This window comes from Somniosus microcephalus, chromosome 1 (genome assembly GCF_052327205.1).
Source record: "Somniosus microcephalus isolate GS21.2 chromosome 1, FLI_Smic_1.0, whole genome shotgun sequence".
Taxonomy (NCBI): Eukaryota; Metazoa; Chordata; class Chondrichthyes; order Squaliformes; family Somniosidae; genus Somniosus; species Somniosus microcephalus.
In genome coordinates, this window is record NC_140987.1 from 124,757,009 (window position 1) to 124,778,389 (window position 21,381).

The window sequence follows — 21,381 nt, forward strand, 5'->3', positions numbered from 1 at the left end:
GTAATTTATAGTTATTTTAAAAATGTGATTTTTAAAAAATTTATTTGAAGTTTTAGTTATGTTTTGGGGCTGAATTGTATTCATAGATTTGACAGGTCTTCCTGTCAAATCTATGAATACAGATTCCCTGCTACCATTGGCTCTCCATGGCCCACGTGATTTATGATGCCATGAGACGGGAACTGAGTAGGTCTGATTGGACAACGTTCCTGGGAGGACTGGAGGTAGATAAACAATGGCAAACATTTAAAGATAGAATGACAAAATTGCAAAAATTGTTTATACCAATCTGGCATAAAAGGAAATCTAAAAAGGTGACTCAACCGTGGATAACAGGGGAAATTAGAGACAGCATAAAATCCAAAGATAGGGCGTATAAAATAGCCAAAAAAAGCGCCAGAGCGGAAGATTGGGAACAGTTTAAGATAGAGCAAAGGAGGGCAAAGGGCATAATCAAGAGGGGCAAAATAGCTTACGAAAACAAGCTGGCGGAAAATATAAAAACTAACTCCAAAAGCTTTTATAAGTATATCAAAAGGAAAAGACTGGTGAAAACCAAAGTTGGTCCATTGCAGTCAGATACGGGGGAATATATAATGGGAAATAAGGAAATGGCAGATCAACTAAATGCATACTTTGGGTCAGTCTTTACGAAGGAAGACACAAAAAACCTCCCTGGGATATCGGGAAAAATAGGGACATTGGCAAAGGAGGAACTGACGCAAATCAATATCTCTAAGGATATGGTGTTAAGGAAGCTAAAGGGATTGAAGGTGGACAAATCCCCAGGGCCTGATAACATGCATCCTAGGGTACTGAAGGAGGTGGCCCTAGAGATAGCGGATGCACTAAGGATGATTTTTCAGAATTCATTAGACTCGGGAACAGTGCCGATGGATTGGAGGGTAGCTAACGTTACCCCACTATTCAAAAAGGGGGGTAGGGAAAAAGCAGGTAATTACAGACCTGTAAGCCTTACATCAGTTGTGGGCAAAATGCTGGAGTCCATCATTAAGGATGAAATAGCGGAGCACTTAGCAAATGGGGACAGGATAGGACAGAGTCAACATGGATTTACAAAGGGTAAATCGTGCTTGACTAATCTATTGGAATTTTTTGAGGGAGTAACTGGTAGAATAGATGGGGGAGAGCCAGTAGATGTGGTGTACCTGGACTTCCAAAAGGCCTTCGATAAGGTCCCACATAAAAGATTAGCATGGAAAATTGAGGCTCATGGGATAAAGGGGAAAGTTTTGGCGTGGATAGGGAACTGGCTGTCAGATAGAAAACAGAGAGTTGGAATAAACGGCTCATTTTCTGAATGGCAGGCAGTAACAAGTGGGGTACCACAGGGATCTGTCCTGGGCCCCCAGCTGTTCACAATTTACATTAATGACCTGGATCAGGGAGTCGGATGCAGCATTTCCAAATTTGCAGACGACACTAAACTAGGAGGGGGGGTGGGCTCAGAGGAAGAGACCAGGAAGCTCCAGAGCGATTTGGACAGACTGGGCGATTGGGCGGATAAATGGCAGATGCACTATAATGTGGACAAGTGCGAAGTTATCCACCTTGGGTGCAGGAACGGGAGGGCAAATTATTATTTAAATGGCAATAGATTGGGAGAGGGGGAAGTACAGAGAGACCTGGGTGTTCTTGTACACCAGTCACTGAAGGCGAGCATGCAGGTGCAACAGGCGGTCAAGAAGGCAAACGGTATGCTGGCCTTCATAGCAAAAGGGTTAGAATACAGGAACAGGGATACCTTGCTGCAGCTGTACAGGGCACTGGTGAGACCACACCTCGAGTACTGTGTACAGTTTTGGCCGCCTCATCTGAGGAAGGATGTTCTTGCCATGGAGGGGGTGCAGCGGCGATTCACCAGGCTGATACCAGGAATGGCGGGAATGACCTATGAGGAGAGACTATGTAGTTTAGGGATGTACACACTGGAGTTTAGAAGATTGAGAGGGGACCTCATAGAAGTGTATAAAATTCTGACAGGTCTAGACAGACTGGATGCAGAAGGAATGTTTCCCTTGGCGGGTGAGAACAGAACTAGAGGACATAATTTAAGGATAAGGGCTAAACCATTTAGGACAGAGATGAGGGGGAATTTCTTCACTCAGAGAGTGGTGAACCTGTGGAACTCATTGCCACAGAGGGCAGTGTACGCCAGCTCATTAAATATATTTAAGAGGGAATTAGATATATTTCTACGGGCAAAAGGGGTTAAGGGTTACGGAGAGAAGGCGGGGACGGGATACTGAATTAAAGGATCAGCCATGATCTCATCGAATGGCGGAGCAGGCACGAAGGGCCGAATGGCCTACTCCTGCTCCTATCTTCTATGTATCTATGTGATCCCAGGGGATGCTTTGAACTAATTGCGCCCCTGGGATACGCAAGCACTGCACGCCAGCAGTTGGAGGAGGCCCAGGATCGGAATCCCACGCGGGCCCACAGCACAGCGGCCGGCGCGCTAGGTAAGTGCAGGTCGGAGGCTTGCACCTGCGGGAAGCCTCCGACTCGAATTTCTGGGCCACTACATTTTGGCAAGAAAATTAGGGAGGTCACATATTACTTGGAAAATAAGAAACTAAATGGGGTAGAGGAGCAAAGGGATCTAGGAGTACAAATACACAAATCACTAAAAGTATCAACACAGGTTAACAAGGCCATAAAAATTAAGCAAACCAAGCACCAGGGTTTATTTCTAGAGGGACAGAATTGAAAAGTAGAAGTTATGCTAAACTTTTATCAAACCTTGGTTAGACCACACTTGGAGCACTGTGTGCAATTCTGGTTGCCATATTATAAAAAGGCTTTAGAGGCACTTGAGAGGGTGCAGAGATTTACAAAGATAAAAGCAGAAATGCGAAGGTACACCTATCAGGAAAGGATGAACAGGCTGGGTCTCTTTTCACTTGAAAAAGGCTGAGGGGCGACTTAATAGTGGACTTTAAAATCATGAAAGGTTTTGATAGAATAGATACAGAGTGTTTCCACTTGTGGGGAAGAGCAAAACTAAAGGCCATCAATATAAGATAGCCACCAAGAAATCAAATAGAGAATTCAGAAGAAACTTCTTTACCCAGAGAGTGGTGAGAATGTGGAACTCGCTACCACAGGGAGTGGTTAAAGCGAATAGTACAGGTGCTTTTAAGGGCCGGTTAGACAAGCATAAGAGGGAGAAGGGAACAGAGGGTTATGCTGATAGGGTTAGATGAGGAAAGACAGGAGGAGACTCAAGTGGTGCATAAACACTGGTTGGGCCGAATGGCCCGTTTCTGCGCTATATATCCTATACTAGCTGAAGTGCCCGGCGGTGTTGAGAGAGAGCGAGCGCGCGCGAGCGGCGGGGAAGGAGAGAGGGAGCGCGCGCGAGCGGGGGGGAAGGAGAGAGCGAGAGTGCGCGAGCGGGGGGGGGGGGGGGAGATAGCGGGGGGTGGGAGAGAGAGCGGGGGGGGGGGAGAGAGCGCGGGGGGGGGGAGAGCGCGCGGGGGGGGGGGGGGGGGGGAGAACGCCGGGGGGGGGGGAGAGCGCGCCGGGGGGGGGGGAGAGCGCGCCGGGGGGGGGGGGGGAGAGCGCGCCGGGGGGGGGGGGGGAGAGCGCGCCGGGGGGGGGGGGGGGGGGGAGAGCGCCGGGGGGGGGGGAGAGCGCGCCGGGGGGGGGGGGGGAGAGCGCGCCGGGGGGGGGGGGAGAGCGCGCCGGGGGGGGGGGGAGAGCGCGCCGGGGGGGGGGGGAGAGCGCGCCGGGGGGGGGGGGAGAGCGCGCCGGGGGGGGGGGGGGGGGGAGAGCGCGCCGGGGGGGGGGGGGGGGGAGAGCGCGCCGGGGGGGGGGGGGAGAGCGCGCCGGGGGGGGGGGGGGGAGCGCGCCGGGGGGGGGGGGGAGCGCGCCGGGGGGGGAGAGCGCGCCGGGGGGGGAGAGCGCGCCGGGGGGGGGGAGCGCGCCGGGGGGGGGGGAGCGCGCCGGGGGGGGAGAGCGCGCCGGGGGGGGAGAGCGCGCGGGGGGGGAGAGCGCGCGGGGGGGGGGGGGGGGAGAGCGGGGGGGGGGGGAAGAGAGAGCGGGGGGGGGGGAAGAGAGAGCGGGGGGGGGAAGAGAGAGCGGGGGGGGGGAAGAGAGAGCGGGGGGGGGAAGAGAGAGCGGGGGGGGGGAAGAGAGAGCGGGGGGGGGAAGAGAGAGCGGGGGGGGGAAGAGAGAGCGGGGGGGGGAAGAGAGAGCGGGGGGGGGAAGAGAGAGCGGGGGGGGGGAAGAGAGAGCGGGGGGGAGAGGGCGCGCGAGCGGGGGGGAGAGGGCGCGCGAGCGGGGGGGAGAGGGCGCGCGAGCGGGGGGGAGAGGGCGCGCGAGCGGGGGGGAGAGGGCGCGCGAGCGGGGGGGAGAGGGCGCGCGAGCGGGGGGGAGAGGGCGCGCGAGCGGGGGGGAGAGGGCGCGCGAGCGGGGGGGAGAGGGCGCGCGAGCGGGGGGGAGAGGGCGCGCGAGCGGGGGGGAGAGGGCGCGCGAGCGGGGGGGGAGAGGGCGCGCGAGCGGGGGGGAGAGGGCGCGCGAGCGGGGGGGGAGAGGGCGCGCGAGCGGGGCGGGCCCGGTTGCCGGGGTAACCCTTCCCGCTCTCCAAGCCCCGCCCGAGATCCGCACTCCCGAGAGCCCCGCCCCCCCCCCCCCCCCGCCTGAGCCGAGCGGGGAAGAGAGACGCCGCGTCCTGTTTATGTCCCGTGACCCTCGTGGCTGACGCCATTGCCCCGGGTAACGTGACGACGGGGGGGGGGGGGGGGGGCGGGGCAGCTTAGCAGAAGCCGTGGGACAATTACCTAGCTCGGGCGTGGCTGGGCAGGAAAGGCCCAGGCTTTGAGGCCTAGGTTATGAGGCCTTACAAAAACGGGGAAGGTAGGAAAAAGAATCTTCAAGTTTACAAATTAATTTAGTTTTTTTAAAAACAATTTAATAAAAGCAATTTTTTTTTTGCTGGAAATGTAGGTTTGAAAAGAAAAACGCAGAAAGCAGGAAAAAGAATGTAATCAAGATGGCGGCCACTCACCTCGGTTCAGAATGTCGACCGTAAGGTCACCGAAGCGTGGGATTGGTCAATCGTCCAGTCACTCAACACTCAGCTATAGGATGGCCCGCCCGCGTAATGAACCCGCCCCCGAGACGCAGCGATTGGTCAACCGTCGGTCAACTGTCAGGTGGCTCAACCACACGATTGGTCAACGTTCACGTCACTCAATGCTAATGAGCAAATGAGCGGAACTTTTGCCATTTAATGAGCGGAATTTTGAACGTTTTTGGGTTACCGCGGGCACGATTTTTGTCCGGCCGAAACGTAAATACGCCTATGACCGGGTCCGTAATCGTAAGCTTTCTTTTGACGTGACGCACGTGTAGGTACGCTCTATAACTTTCAAACGCATAGAGAACGGACAGACAGACAGACAGGAGAGGTCTTATATATAGATACAAGCTGGGGGTGCCCGGCGGTGCCGAGGCTTTTTTGAGGGCATGTTGTTGTTGGAGGAGAGAGAGCGAGAGACTGGGAGTAAGAGAGAGAGCGAGAGACTGGGGGTAAGAGAGAGAGCGAGAGACTGGGGGTAAGAGAGAGAGCGAGAGACTGGGGGTAAGAGAGAGAGCGAGAGACTGGGGGTAAGAGAGAGAGCGAGAGACTGGGGGTAAGAGAGAGAGCGAGAGACTGGGGGTAAGAGAGAGAGCGAGAGACTGGGGGTAAGAGAGAGAGCGAGAGACTGGGGGTAAGAGAGAGAGCGAGAGACTGGGGGTAAGAGAGAGAGCGAGAGACTGGGGGTAAGAGAGAGAGCGAGACTGGGGGTAAGAGAGAGAGCGAGAGACTGGGGGGTAAGAGAGAGAGCGAGAGACTGGGGGTAAGAGAGAGAGCGAGAGACTGGGGGTAAGAGAGCGAGAGACTGGGGGGAAGGAGAGAGAGCGAGAGACTGGGGGGGGGAAGAGAGAGAGCGAGAGACTGGGGGGAAGAGAGAGAGCGAGAGACTGGGGGGGAAGAGAGAGAGCGAGAGACTGGGGGGGGGGAGAGAAGAGAGAGAGCGAGAGACTGGGGGGGAAGAGAGAGCGCGACGGGGGGAAAGGGAAGGGGGAGGAAGGGGGCAGGAGGATGAATGGCGTGAGCAGGAGGCTGGGGCAAGGGAGGCCCAAGGCTTCCTCGTGAGGCCTGGAGGAGCACTCCTGGTCCTTTTGGCCCACAAGGAAAACTAAAATTAAATTTCAAAACTTACCTGTTTAGGTTTCATATTGCCTGTGATCCATCATCTGGCAAGTCTGGCCTGACAGGGAACCCATCACTGCTCTCCCGCTCAGGCGCCAACTAATATTGCAGCAATCTGCATATTTCAAGAAGGATTGCATTTTCTTCCTGTAGGTAAGTTAACATTGCGACACAGCGGAAAGGCATTGGAATTAGAGTAAATGAATTCACTCATTTTAACTGTCCCGTTGCCCAGTTTCTACCAGCGAGTGAGTTAAAAATAGGGCACTGGAGTCTGCATAGATATTAGGGCCAAAATTTGGGGGTGGGTCAGTGTCAGGTGGAATTTCTGCCTGTCCTAGGATCTGCTCATGACTCCATCTCAGGGGCATCTGCATATTGCACGCAGCACCCACACCATTTATGGCGTCATTTTGCAACAGGTTCTCTCCTTCTCCTCGGGCAGATAGCCATTGATACGGTGCTCTACAATCTCATTGCTGATATCCGGTCAGTTGTCATGCAGGCTAATGGATATGCTGAGGCTGCACCCAGTAGAAAGGCCATGCGTGAAACAGGTCTGGATAAAGTTGCTGATAACACCTCCAGTAACCTCCCTCCAATGATTGCACATGTGCGAGAAAGCAGGCTGGGCTAGGCTAAACATCATGGTCATGAAATTCTGTGGGGATAATACTGGTTTCCCACTGTAACTACATTGGGAAACCAGCTGAACCCACAGGGAAATGGCATAAGCAGTGTACATTGAAAATAAATTAACCACTTGGTTTATAATTGGGCTCATTTCACTAGTGTTCAGCAGTCTGCCTTCCGAAAGATAGGAGAAACGCACGTGGCGGCACATGCAAGATGACAAGTTCTAGTTCACATAACAGAGTCTGATTGTTACACCTTCCAGGTCACGTTATCATGTGACTTGACATTGGGCACTATTGCATTTTGTGATTTTTGACCATTTTTCCACAGAAAAGATTGATATGTTTAACATTAAGGGGTTGAAGCTAGTTTCAAAGGGAGATGGAGAGGTAGCAGGTTTGATTAGCAGCTCGAACAAACATCCAAATGCTACAGAAGCTGGAAAGTTGAAACAAAACTGGAAAATGCTGGAAACAATAAACAGGTCAGACAGCATCTATGGAGAGAACAGACAAATTGGTGTTTCAGGTGTAGACCCCTTTGTCAAACTCTTCTAGCCAACCCACGGACAAGAGGGTCATGAGCCAAGCCCCAACTTTCTATGGGACAGGAAACAACAGAACAAAGACTCAGTTGGTGAGGTCTGCTGAGAGGGAGGCGGGCAAGCTCCAAGCAAGTTACCTTGAAAAGGGCCAGTGTACGCCTTCCTGATTTACTGCTAAAATGGACTAAAAGCAAATGTATTTAACCCACTGCAATGTAGGACTGCATCTTTTTTTCTGTTCACAAGAAGGGAACTGAATTTAGTTGTAGTGAGGCTTAGTTACAACTGTTATTGTGTATGCTCATTTGCTGTCTATAAAATAAAGCAAGCTTGACGATTTGTATCTGGGTTCATCTAACTAAAAAGTGTTAATTAGTTTTAACTTACCAAAAGATTGGAGAAGTGCTCGCTGACCTACATTGGCTCCCGGTTAAGCAACACTGCGATTTCAAAATTCTCATCCTTGTTTTCAAATCCCTCCATGGCCTTGCCCTTCCCTATCTCTGCAATCTCCTCTAGGCCATAACCCCCAAGTTATCTGCGCTCCTCTAATTCTGCCCTGTTGAGCATCCCTGATTATAATCGCTCAACCATTGGAGGCCGTGCCTCCTGTTGCCTAGACCCTAAGCTCTGGAATTCCTTGCCTAAACCTCTCCGCCTGTCTCCCTCTCTTTCCTCCTTTAAGACACTCCTTAAAACCTACCTCTTTGATCAAGCTTTTGGTCATCTGCCCTAATTTCTCCTTATGTGGTGTGGTGTCAAATTTTTAGTCTTATAATACTTCTGTGATGCGCCTTGGGACGTTTTACTATGTTAAAGGCGCTATATTAATACAAGTTCTGACGATGCCACCTTCCATACTAGTGCTTCCGATATCTCTTCCTTTTACCTCAACCGAGGATTCCCCTCTACCATGCTTGACATGGCCCTCGACCGTGTCCGTTCCATTTCCCGCACTTTTGCTCTCACCCCTTCCCCTCCCTCCCAGAACCATGCTAGAGTTCCCCTTGTCCTCCCCTTTCACCCCACCAGCTTTCACATTCAACAGATCATCCTCCGTCATTCCCGCCACCTCCAGCATGATCCCACCACCAAACACATCTTCCCCTCCCCATTCAGCATTCCGAAGGGACTGTTCCCTCTGATTTCTTCCTATCTCGACTATTTTCTCTCCTCCTGTCCAGTCTCTTCCCACCTACATCCGCGACTCATCCGACACCCTCCACCACTTTAACATTTTCCAGTCTCTTGGCCCCAACCGTCTCCTTGTCACTATGGATATCCAATCCCTCTACACCTCCATCCCGACTAGGACGGCCTGAGGGCGCACCGCTTCTTCCTTGAACAGAGGCCCAACCAGTCCCCATCCACTACTACCCTCCTCTGCCTGGCTAAACTTGTTCTCGCATTGAACAATTTCTCCTTTAAGGCCAATCACTTCCTACAACTTAACGGTGTTGCTATGGGAACCCGCATGGGTCCTAGATATGCCTGCCTTTTCGTGGGATATGTGGAACATTCTTTGTTCCAGTCCTACGCAGGTCCCCTCCCTCACCTCTTTTTCCAGTACATTGATGATTGTATCGGGGCCGTTTCCTGCTCTCGACCGGAACTAGAAAATTTCATTCACTTTGCTTCCAATTTCCACCCTTCCCTCACCTTCACATCGTCCATCTCCGACTCTTCCTTTCATTCCCTTCCTCAACTTCTCGGTCACCATTTCTGGGGATAGGCTATCGACAAACATCCATTACAAGCCCACTAACACCCACAACTATCTGGACTACCTTATTAAAGGGAAGGCACCTTGCGCAGCACGAACCGGGGCCCAGCTGGGCCACCAGGGAGCGGGGTGCTGTCAAAAAAGCCTGGCACTCAAGAGGAGTGGCGGGCTACCCAATCGCAGCCGGCACCCTGCGGGAGGAGGGCCGCCAGGCACCTCCCCTTTAAATATCGCTGCCCCGGCCGCATATACACCCCCTGACCCTGTCGGACATAGCGTCCGGCGGTACGTCAGGAGGCGCGGCCCAAGTTTGCGGCCGGGGCGCAAGCAGGGTGCTGTGCACGGCGATGACGTTATCAATGGAGGCACAGCGCACTACCGGCTACCATGCCGCTAACCTCCCGCTGAATTTCACGGGAGGCGTTAGTGGCGCCGCGCCCGGGCACTAGTTGCTTTGCACCCGGTTAGCGTCCCCTTAGGACGCTACTGGGAGGCACAAAGCAACCAAATTTTGTCCCCTTAACCTTTCCTGCCTCCCACCCTATCATAGACCTTCCCTTTTGTTATTTCCTCCCCTCCCCCCTTTCCCTGCCTCTGCACCTGCTTAAAATCTGTTACATCTCTAACTTTTTCCAGTTCTGACAAATGGTCATCGATCTGAAACGTTAACTGTTTCTCTCGCCACAGATGCTGCGCGACTTGCTGAGTATTTCCAGCATTTTCTGTTTCTATTAGAGGGAATTATCTAGTTAGGTTGTGGTGGACTCCAATCTTGGGGCAGGGTAGAGTCGGGGTAGGGGTGGGGGTGGGGGTTGTTAGTCAGTATTAACTAAAAGCTGACATTGGAATCAGGCGTTCAAAAAAAAGACACCAACAGGTCAGTTAGAAAGCAAAGTGCTGCAATTTTGAAAAGACAGGATAAAGCAGGGAGAGGAAGCTCTGCCCTTTACTGTAACACAGAATGAAAAGGAGTTATTCTGTTCAAATTAACCACTGAAGTCGAGTAGTGTTGCATTTCATTATTTTGATATTAAGTGAAGCCAAGTTGTATCGGCTGAACCAAGTGACACTGACCATTGCTCTGTATGTTTCATCTTTCTGTGGAATAAAGCAGCCTACGATTTGAACCAAACTTTGCCTCATCTAGTGTTAATTCAGTCCAGCGTCAGAGATATTGAAGAGATACACAAATGGAAGATACAAATATCCGGTCCAAATCATAAGGGGATGATATAGTAACAGCCGTGGGTTATGTTACTGTGTAAGTAGATATACAGCAGTGCGATTCAACTGCCATAAAAGTAATACACACAGAAAGCTTACAGGATCGACTGATGCCAATCAACCCAAAAAAGTAACTGCAGATCAGCTGAATTTGTTATACTTACCGATCCTTTAGAAATATTGCAAAACTAAGCCCATGACAATTCTGTGTGCAAATAAATCTAGATGAGCATTTTAATGGCCTATAATTTGCTGTCAAAATAATAACGAGGCTAATACCATTCGCCGTTATTTATGCACAAATGCTACAGCAACTTCAGGCAAGGGCCGATGTTAAACGCTGTCTGAGATGCGTCACTCTGCCATTAGCTTCACGAAAAGGGCATCTTGCTCACTGGTTCACCATTGAAATGCACTGAATGGTGTGTCGTTGCTGTATTTGTGCGGTAGAGACGAATTAAACTCATCACAGAAAGTTAGAGTTGGTCTGACGCAAGGAGCATGTCTTGGAGCCATTTAAAGCCCGTGCATATTTAATTAAGCCTGGATTGTCAGAGATTCTATTACCGATGTGTTAAGTGTTAATTACTGCCAATAAATCTCTCTGGCACTGAAAATTAACTATTACAAGTGTGGAGTCTCATTCCTTCAGATTTGAATTGTTGTTTAAAATTTTTTAATGTTTTACTTTTGATTCGGTCTCTTATCTCTCTCTCCCTTCACCCAATATTTCTTTCTCTCTCTATTTCTCTTTCTGTACCTGATTTGGCATTGAATTAACCATTCTTATTTACATTTCCTTCTCAGTCCTTGCGCTGTTAATTTCACAATCCTTCAATCTGATTGGTTAAGGCGACATGCAGGTGCTTGCCCTATTCACTCAAGTCCCAGATGCTCGGTTTCCTTCACCGCAAAGTTATCAGTTTGCACTTTCAGCAACTTGTGGCACAAAATATCGTTGATTAAACTGGCATGGGTAAGTCTAACTAATGGCAGACACCATCCATGGTCCTGCTACAGCAAATCATGGGCCATAGTGTTTTAGTAATAATATGAAAATCATACCTGCAATGCAGGCGGTCATGAAGGAGGCAACAGTACCAGAAATGAGAGCCCTAACACTGACACTTGCTATGTCAGAAAATCTTGGCGGAGCCAAAGATGCTGTAAAAAAAAAATTGATAAACATATAAATTGATATACTATAATTAGGACAATGTGAGGCAAGCATGCACAGCAGCCTTTATTCCTGGCCTGAGAGCAATGCAACAGCCAGAGTATAATTTGAGTTGGTCAAACCAGTGAGGTTGCTTTCAGTAGTTACCAGTACTTGTAGTATAATGATGTCCTAAAATATCTGCAAGTATTTTATAACTCAACCCATTTCACAATACATTACTACTGGAAACCATTAGATCATTCTTATTAAAACAATATATTTCTATCCTCTCATTTTAAAAACAAAATTCTCTGACTTTCAATTGCTTAATTTTGTTTCTGGTAATTTTTTTAAAATTCCTTTGTTCACCTCTCCTGCAGACAGAATTCCTGCTGAAGTAGTTATACAGACTTCCAGTACATCGCAGAGTTTTTTCTTTATGTATGAGCCTCAACTTTAGCCATAGATAGTGAGTGCTGGAAGAATAGTCAACCATGAGAGCATCAAACCTAAGGGCAATCCTATCCTCACCTGACATTAAACATATGCACACTTTCCAGCAGTAATCACAAGTTAGCAATCAGGATTGGGAACCATGCTGATTTTCCTCTTCCCAGCCCAGAAGCACTAAGGCTAGTTGTAGTACCCACTGTCACACAGACTGAGATCAGCTAACTCAGCTCGGACGAAGAATCACAGTCGGGACCTTCTGATCTGTATAACTCAATTACTTCCTGTCTTTATCAAATAAGTCATCACAGAACTTTGCAGTCTCTGTAAATACAACATTATAATTGGCCATTATAGGAGGTGCATCTGAGCAACTCATGTGTTCCACTTTCTATTTTTTCTCCATCTCCCTGTAGAAAAATACATTTGCTCCATGCCTCCCCATGACAACCCAGCCAAAGCATAAACCACATACCATGGCACCAAAGTTTTAGTCAAAATATCATGTATGGTGAATAAGTTAATTGCGAAAGACATGGCCTGCTGAATTTTTCCAGCATTTTCTGTTGTTATTCCCCATTATAACATGGTGCTTGGGAGTCAAGTATATTCTTTTATAACGAGCCATGTTCTTTTCAATAATAAACTTGCACTATAATACAGTGGGGGTGAAATTTGTTATGGCCCAAAACTGGGTGGGGGCACCGTGGTGCAAGATTTGCTCCCAACCATTAAGAAAGCGCAGGCAGCACCAATTTGGGAAGGTCATTGATGAAGCAAACTCCTCCATCACCATCCCTGGGTATGTCCTGTCCCACCGGCAGGACAGACCCACCAGGGGTGGCAGCACAGTGGTATACAGTCAGGAAGGAGTGTACCTGGGAGTCTTCCACATTGACTCCGGACCCCATGAAGTCTCATGGCTTCAGGTCAAGCATGGGCAAGAAAACCTCCTGCTGATTACCACCTACCGCCCTCCCTCAGCTGATGAATCAGTACTCCTCCATGTTGAACACCATTTGGAAGAAGCACAGAGTAGCAAGGGCATAGAATGTACTCTGGGTGGGGGGCTTTAATGTCCATCACCAAGAGTGGCTCAGTAGCACCACTAATGACCGAGCTGGCAGAGTCCTGAAGGACATAGCTGCCTGTCTGGGCCTGCGACAGGTGGTGAGAGAACCAACACGAGGGAAAAACCTACTTGACCTCGTCCTCACCAATCTACCTGTCGCATATGCATCTGTCCATGATAGTATTGGTAGCAGTGACCACCGCAGTCATTGTGGAGACAAAGTCCCATCTTCACACTGAGGACACCCTCCATTCTGTTTCTGTGGCACTACCACCATGCTAAATGAGATAGATTCAGAACAGATCTAGCAGCTCTAAACTGGGCATCCATGAGGTGCTGTGGGCCATCAGCAGTAGCAGAATTGTATTCCACCACAGTCTGTTGTAATGATCAGTAACCTGTCATTCTGGAATGGTACACTAGGTGGTGCTGTATGTATATAAGAGTGGGCTACCCACGATGCACTCGGCTACCCACAAGGCAGCAGTCAAGATGGAGGCCTCTACAGATACTGTACCTAGTCCACATGTGCTCAATAAAGTGTCTAGCAAAAGCTAGCTGTTCTTAGTAAAAACGACTAGTTATTAATGAACATAACATGGTACCAGGATTAGTAAGATCTACTGAATATTGTGCAACGCGACATGGAGAATTTGAAGCCACCAGAGCATTTGAAACTCACAGGAAATGTCGACTACAATTGGCAGACTTTTAAACAACAATTCAAACTCTACATTGCTGCCATCCGGTACGGTACGAAGCCAGGCGCAAGGAAAATAGCGTTGCTGCTCACGGTTGCAGGCCCACAGGCGATAGAGGTATTTAATACATTTGTATTTAATCCAGAGGAGAACAGAGAAACATTAGATGATGTGCTAAAGAAGTTTGATACACATTGTTCTCCCAAAAAGAATGAAACCTATGAGAGGTACATCTTCCGTTCTCGGACACAGCAGCAAAATGAGACTTTTGATAGCTTTGTGACTGATCTGAAACTGAAAGCACAGACATGTAATTTCTCGGAGCTGAAAGCATCCATGATTCGTGCCCAGATTGTGTTTGGTATTCATGATAAAAAAGTCAGGGAACGTCTGTTGAGAGAAACCGAACTAACATTGGAAATTGCTGTGAAAATATGCCAAGCCAGCGAGCTAGCTCAAAAGCATGCGAAGACTTTCAGTGAAATCAATGATGATGCGATTGCAATAAGTGCTGCTGTCGGTGCGGTGTCCTACAAGGGGAAGAAACATGGGCAGAACAGAAGTGAAAAGCAATCGGAGGAAGGAATTTTTAATTGTAAACGCTGTGGTTACAAACACCAGTTAAAACAATGTCCAGCGTTTGGAAAAATGTGCACAAAATGTAATGGAAAGAATCACTTTGCCAAACAATACTTTTCAAAAGTAAAAACTAAGAAAGGGCAACGAGTTAATGTAATTGAGGACACTGATTTAAGTGAGACACGTTTTGTAGGAATGGTGTCATGTGACAATATCGAAAAGGATACAGAAAATGTGCAGCCCTCAGGAATTAACAATGCTGAACATAAAGTTAATGCAGTAAAAGAGGACAAATGGATGATCCCACTGCAGGTAAATGGAGCATTAGTTACATTGAAACTAGACACTGGGGCAAAAGCAAACTTAATCAGTATGAGTGACATTAACAATATGAAAGAAAAGCCCAAAATACAGAAAAAGTCAGTACTACTGAAGGACTATAATGGACAGAAAATAGATAGCTTAGGTGTATGCAGACTTAAAGTGACAGTCAAAGACAAAGTGCATCATCTCATGTTTTCTGTTGTGGCTGAAAGACTTGATTCACTACTAGGTGACAAAGCTTGTGAAGACTTAGAACTGGTCAAGAGAGTCTACCATATAAACTGTGCCATAAGCAGACCAGATGACTCGTGGATTCTGTAGTGAATAATTTCCAGGATGTGTTCAAAGGATTTGGAGTTCTACCATTCACTTACAAGATCCAGCTAAAGGAGGATGCTCAGCCAGTGGTACATGCTCCACGAAGAGTTCCAGCACCCCTGCGTGACCGGCTCAAGAATGAACTGGACAGAATGACCATACTAGGAGTCATCAGGAAAGTCGAAGAGCCAACAGACTGGGTTAACTCCATGGTATGTGTAAAGAAAAAGAACAATGATCTAAGAATATGCATGGATCCAAAGGACCTAAATGCAAACATAAAACGTGAACACTACCAGATTCCCAAGTGAGAAGAAATCACCAGTGAAATGTCAGGTGCCAAATACTTTACAAAGCTCGATGCCTCACAAGGATTTTGGCAACTAAAACTGGATGAAGAGAGCACCAAATACTGTACCTTCAACACACCATTTGGCAGGTATTGTTTCCTCAGAATGCCTTTCAGGATAATATCTGCATCTGAAATCTTTCATAGAGCGATGGAACACATAATTGAAGGTCTGGAAGGAGTTCGGGTCTATGTTGATGACATCATCATCTGGGGCTCCACACTGAAAGAACACAATGAGAGACTGACTAAAGTGCTACAGAGGAATGGACTGAAGCTCAACAAAGCCAAGTGTCAGTTTGGCGTCCAGGAAGTCACTTTCCTAGGAGATAATCTATCTGGTAAAGGAATAGAGCCAGATATGGAAAAAGTAAACGCCATACTCAAAATGCCCCGACCCACTGACAAAAAAGGAGTGCTACGCATCATGGGGATGATAAACTTCATTGGAAAGTTCATTCCTAACTTGGCAGCCAAGACAGCCTGTCTGCGAGACCTGCTACATAAAACAAATGAGTTCGCATGGGCAGAAAGACATGAACAAGAGTGGATAAACCTCAAAACAGTGCTGACAACCACACCTGTTCTCACCTTCTTTGACCCAACAAAAAGAATCAAAGTGTCAACGGATGCATCAAAAGATGGCCTAGGTGCGGTCTTGCTACAAGCAGAGGGTGAAGGTTGGAAGCCTGTTGCCTATGCCTCCAGGTCTATGACTGATACGGAGTGTCGATACGCCCAGATTGAAAAGGAATGTCTAGGCTTGGTAGTTGGACTAGAAAAGTTCCATGGCTACATATATGGACTTCCCAGCTTCACAGTTGAGACAGACCACAGCCCACTGGTTGCCATCATAAAAAAGAACCTGAATGAGATGTCTCCAAGGATTCAACGACTCATGATGAAGCTGCAAAGATATGACTTTGAACTGATCTACACACCAGGCAAATACATAGTGTTAGCAGATGCACTATCCTGAGCACCCACAATGAGTCATGTGAGCTCTACTGAAGAAGACGTGGATGTTCATGTGAGTATGGTCACTGCTGCGCTGCCCGTGTCAGACACAAAATCAAAGCAAATAGCAGAAGAAACAGTAAAAGATACAGTATTACAAACCGTAATAGAGAACATATGAAATAACAACAGAAAATGCTGGAAAAACTCAGCAGGTCAGGCAACATCCGTGGACAGAAATTTGAGTTGACGTTTCGGGTCGAACCCTTCTTCAAAACTGGAAAGAAAAGATAGATTGGAGGCAGGGCTGCGATTGGACAAAAGAATAAAAGAAACAAAAGAAGTAAAAAAGAGACAATAAAAAGGTATTAGAAGCTAGACGAGATGGTAATAGGCTGAGATTAGGTGTAAAGTGTACTGGCAGGGCAAGAGATAGCTGCCAGGTGTGAGAGAGAAACAAAAGGAAAGGCGGGAGGGGGAAAGGAGTGGAAATATTACAAGAAAAAATGAAATAGGGGCCGAGGTTATGATCTGAAATTGTTGAACTCGATATTGAGTCTGGAAGGTTGCAGAGTGCCTAATCGGAAGATGAGGTGCTGTTCCTCGAGTTTACGTTGAGCTTCCGTGGAACAATACAAGAGGCCAAGGACGGTGAGGTCCGAGTGGGAATGGGGTGGTGAATTAAAATGACAGGCGACCGGAAGCTCGGGGTCACCCTTACAGACTGAACGGAGGTGTTCCGCAAAGCGGTCACCCAATCTGCGTTTGGTCTCCCCAATGTAGAGGAGACCGCATCGTGAGCAGCGAATACAGTATACTAGATTGCGAGAAGTACAAGTAAATCGCTGTTTCACCTGGAAGGGGTGTTTGGGGCCCTGGACAGTGGGAAGGGGGGAGGTATAGGGGCAGGTGTTACAGCTCCTCCGCTGAGCTCGAAATTCATTGAGGTGGGGGCGTAAGGGGATGAAGCTCAGGCCTTTGCTGAGGACTGATCGTTCAGTGTCAGAGAGTGGAAGGTCAGAGGGGATAGTGAAAACGCGGCAGGGGGTGAGATTGGGAGAAGGGGGGTCAGAGGAAAGTGAAGGGGAAGGAGGTTCCGGAGGGGCGTTGGTGTCCAAGAGTTGATGGAGCTTGCGATCCTTGACATCGGAAAGGAAGAAGAAAAGTTTTTTGTTGAAGCGTCGGATGAGTCGAAGGATGAAATGGAACTGTGGACCCGGACAGCTTTGAGATAGAGTGCGCTGGTGTTGCTGAAGAGAGAAGTCGAGAGTGTTCGTGTGGCGCCGCATGGCGTTGAGCGTGGATCTCAGGATGGCACGATGTTGAGCTCTTTTTCCGCCGCCTTCGTCTCCGTGCCCACTTCTCTGGCCAGGAGTCTTCCCCCCGCACAACTGACCCTTTCTCCCGCTTGCAGAATTCCCATTCTACCTGGACCCCTCCCCCTGGCCTCTTACCCTCTCTAGATCTTTTCATCGCTAACTGCCGCCGTCTCAATTTTCCTGCTCCCCTCACTCACTCCAACCTACCTCCCTCTGAACTTGCAGCACTCCATTCTCTTAGATCCAACCCTGACATTGTCATTAAACCTGCTGACAAGGGTGGTGCTGTTGTTGTTTGGTGCACTGACCTCTACCTAGCAGAAGCTGAACGCCAACTCTCCGACACTTCCTCCTACCTCCACCTGGACCATGACCCCACTACCGAACATCAAACCACCGTTTCCAAGACTGTCACTGACCTCATCTCCTCTGGAGATCTTCCCCCCGCTGCCACCAACCTCATAGTTCCCCAACCCCGCACAGCCCGCTTCTACCTCCTTCCCAAGATCCACAAACAGGACTGGCCTGGTAGACCCATCGTTTCAGCCTGTTCTTGCCCCACGGAACTTATCTCTTCCTATCTTGACTCTATCTTTTCTCCCCTTGTCCAGTCTCTTCCCACCTACATCCGCGACTCTTCAGACACCCTCCGCCACTTTAACAGTTTCCAGTTTCCTGGCCCCAACCGCTTCCTTTTCACCATGGACGTGCAATCCCTCTACACCTCCATCCCCCACCCAGATGGCCTGAGTGCACTCCGCTTCTTCCTTGAACAGAGGCCCGACCAGTCCCCATCCACCACCACCCTCCTCCGCCTGGCTGAACTTGTTCTCACATTGAACAACTTCTCCTTTAACTCCACTCATTTCCTCCAAATCAAAGGTGTTGCCATGGGTACCCGCATGGGTCCTAGCTATGCCTGCCTTTTCGTGGGCTATGTGGAACAATCTTTGTTCCAGTCCTACTCGGGACCCCTCCCTCACCTCTTTTTTCCGATACATTGATGACTATCGGTGCCGTTTCCTGCTCTCGACCCGAACTTGACAATTTCATTCACTTTGCCTCCAATTTCCACCCTTCCCTCACCTTCACATGGTCCATCTCTGACTCTTCCCTTCCCTTCCTCGACTTCTCCGTCTCTATCTCTGGGGATAGCCCACCGACTCCCACAGCTACCTGGACTACACTTCCTCCCACCCCGCTTCCTGTAAGGACTCTATTCCATTCTCCCAGTTTCTCCGTCTCCGCCGTATCTGCTTCGACGATGCCACCTTCCACACCAGTGCTTCAGACATGTCTTTTTCCGCAACCGAGGATTCCCCTCTACCGTGATTGACACTGCCCTCGACCGTGTCAGTTCTATCTCCCGCACTTCTGCCCTCACCCCTGCCCCTCCCTCCCGGAACCACGATAGGGTTCCCCTTGTCCTCACCTTTCACCCCACCAGCCCCCACATTCAACGGATCATCCTCCGGCACTTCCGCTACCTCCAAAGTGATCCCACCACCAAACGTATCTTCCCCTCTTTCAGCATTCCGCAGGGACCGCTCCCTCCGAGACACCCTAGTCCACTCCTCCATCACCCCAAACAGCCCTTCCCCTTCGCCTGGCACCTTCCCGTGCAAGCGGAGGAGATGTAACACCTGCCCCTATACCTCCCCCCTTCCCACTGTCCAGGGCCCCAAACACCCCTTCCAGGTGAAACAGCGATTTACTTGTACTTCTCGCAATCTAGTATACTGTATTCGCTGCTCACGATGCGGTCTCCTCTACATTGGGGAGACCAAACACAGATTGGGTGACTGCTTTGCGGAACACCTCCGCTCAGTCCGTAAGGGTGACCCCGAGCTTCCGGTCGCCTGTCATTTTAATTCACCGCCCCATTCCCACTCGGACCTCACCGTCCTTGGCCTCTTGTATTGTTCCACGGAAGCTCAACGTAAACTCGAGGAACAGCACCTCATCTTCCGATTAGGCACTCTGCAACCTTCCGGACTCAATATCGAGTTCAACAATTTCAGATCATAACCTCGGCCCCTATTTCATTTTTTCTTGTAATATTTCCACTCCTTTCCCCCACCCCCGCCTTTCCTTTTGTTTCTCTCTCACACCTGGCAGCTATCTCTTGCCCTGCCAGTACACTTTACACCTAATCTCAGCCTATTACCATCTCGTCTAGCTTCTAATACCTTTTATTGTCTCTTTTTTACTTCTTTTGTTTCTTTTATCCGATCGCAGCCCTGCCTCCGATCTATCTTTTCTTTCCAGTTTTGAAGAAGAAGGGTTCGACCCGAAACGTCAACTCAAATTTCTGTCCACGGATGTTGCCTGACCTGCTGAGTTTTTCCAGCATTTTCTGTTGTTATTTCGGATTTCCAACATCCGCAGTATTTTGCTATCGTAATAGAGAACATGCATCATGGTTGACAAAAGGTTCCTGTCCAAAATATTTTCACAAGTTCAGAATGGAGTGTCGCAAGTGGACTATTACTAAAACAGAACAGTCATTCCACAGGCTCTACATCAAGACATGCTCAAAAGGATTTATGAGGGACACCTCGGAATTGAAAAATGCACAAGGAGAGCAAGAGACACTGTTTATTGGCCTGGCATAAATAAGGACATTGAGAACATGATAGGCAAATGTGAGACATGTCAGAAACACCAAAACAAAGGAACCAATGATAGTAGCTGACATACCAACAGCACCATGGCAAAAGGTTGGTATGGACCTTTTTCATTTAAATGGTAAAGACTATCTAATAGTGATTGACTACTATTCTAACTATCCTGAGATGGCGCTGCTCTCAAGCACCACAGCAAGCAGTGTCATAATGCATGTGAAATCCATCTTCGCCAGACATGGAATTCCCAGGATTGCCATTAGCGACAATGGTCCGTGCTTCAACTGTAAGGAGTGGCAACAGTTTGCAGCACATTATGACTTTCAACACATCACATCCAGTCCTTTGTATGCTCAGTCGAATGGTAAGGCAGAGAAAGGTGTTCAAGTTCTCAAGCAGCTACTGAAGAAAGCGACAGAAAGCAAGTCTGATCCTTATCTTGCCCTGCTGAGCTACCGAGCCTCACCTTTAGACTCTGGTTCTTCACCTGCTGAACTCCTAATGGGTCGCAAGTTGCGTACCACGCTACCCTGCTGTGCAAAAGAAAAGCAGAGTAAGGAACTGAGACAGAGACTTCAACTGTTAAAGCTGAAACAGAAATCATACTCTGACAAGTCATCCAAAACTCTGAAACCATTGACAAGGGATTATGTTGTCAGGATTGAGGATCCAGATGCATGGAACAGGAAAGCTACAGTTCTTGAGGAAGTAGGATCAAGGTCATACACTGTTAGAACTGAGGAAGGACAGATTCTCAGGAGGAACCACCGTTCCCTCCTAAAAACACAAGAGACTATCCAAGAGCAAATCGATGACAATGCCGCAACTGAATCTTGTCACTCACCACCAGAACAATCTAACACAAATACACATACAGGCTCTCATGAAAACACATCAGACTTACCTGTGCTGAGAAGATCCACACGTGAAGTAAAAAAGCCCGATAGACTTAATCTTTGAGTACAAGAAAACTACATTGAAAATGTATTGACTGTTGAAGATGTTTATGTTGTTATGATTGATTGATATTGATTGATACTGATTTTGTTTAACCGCAAAGGGGGATGTAATGATCAGTAACCTGTCATTCTGGAATGGTACACTAGGTGGTGCTGTATGTATATAAGAGTGGGCTACCCACGATGCACTAGGCTACCCACAAGGCAGCAGTCAAGA

The 21,381-nt window shown here is 48.8% G+C and overlaps 1 protein-coding gene across 3 annotated transcripts in view; it reads right to left on the reverse strand.

The window, feature by feature from the left end:
* LOC147124345 (solute carrier family 28 member 3-like) overlaps positions 1-21,381 on the reverse strand; it is a 159,239-nt gene that overhangs the window by 31,294 nt on the left and 106,564 nt on the right. For all 3 annotated transcript variants that reach the window (XR_015078083.1, XM_085985264.1, XM_085985259.1), the window contains one exon: positions 11,419-11,517. Coding sequence is in view for 2 of the 3 variants with exons in the window: in XM_085985264.1 (XP_085841390.1) it covers positions 11,419-11,517 (99 nt within the window). In the remaining variant the exon portion in view is untranslated. The remainder of the gene's footprint in view (positions 1-11,418; positions 11,518-21,381) is intronic.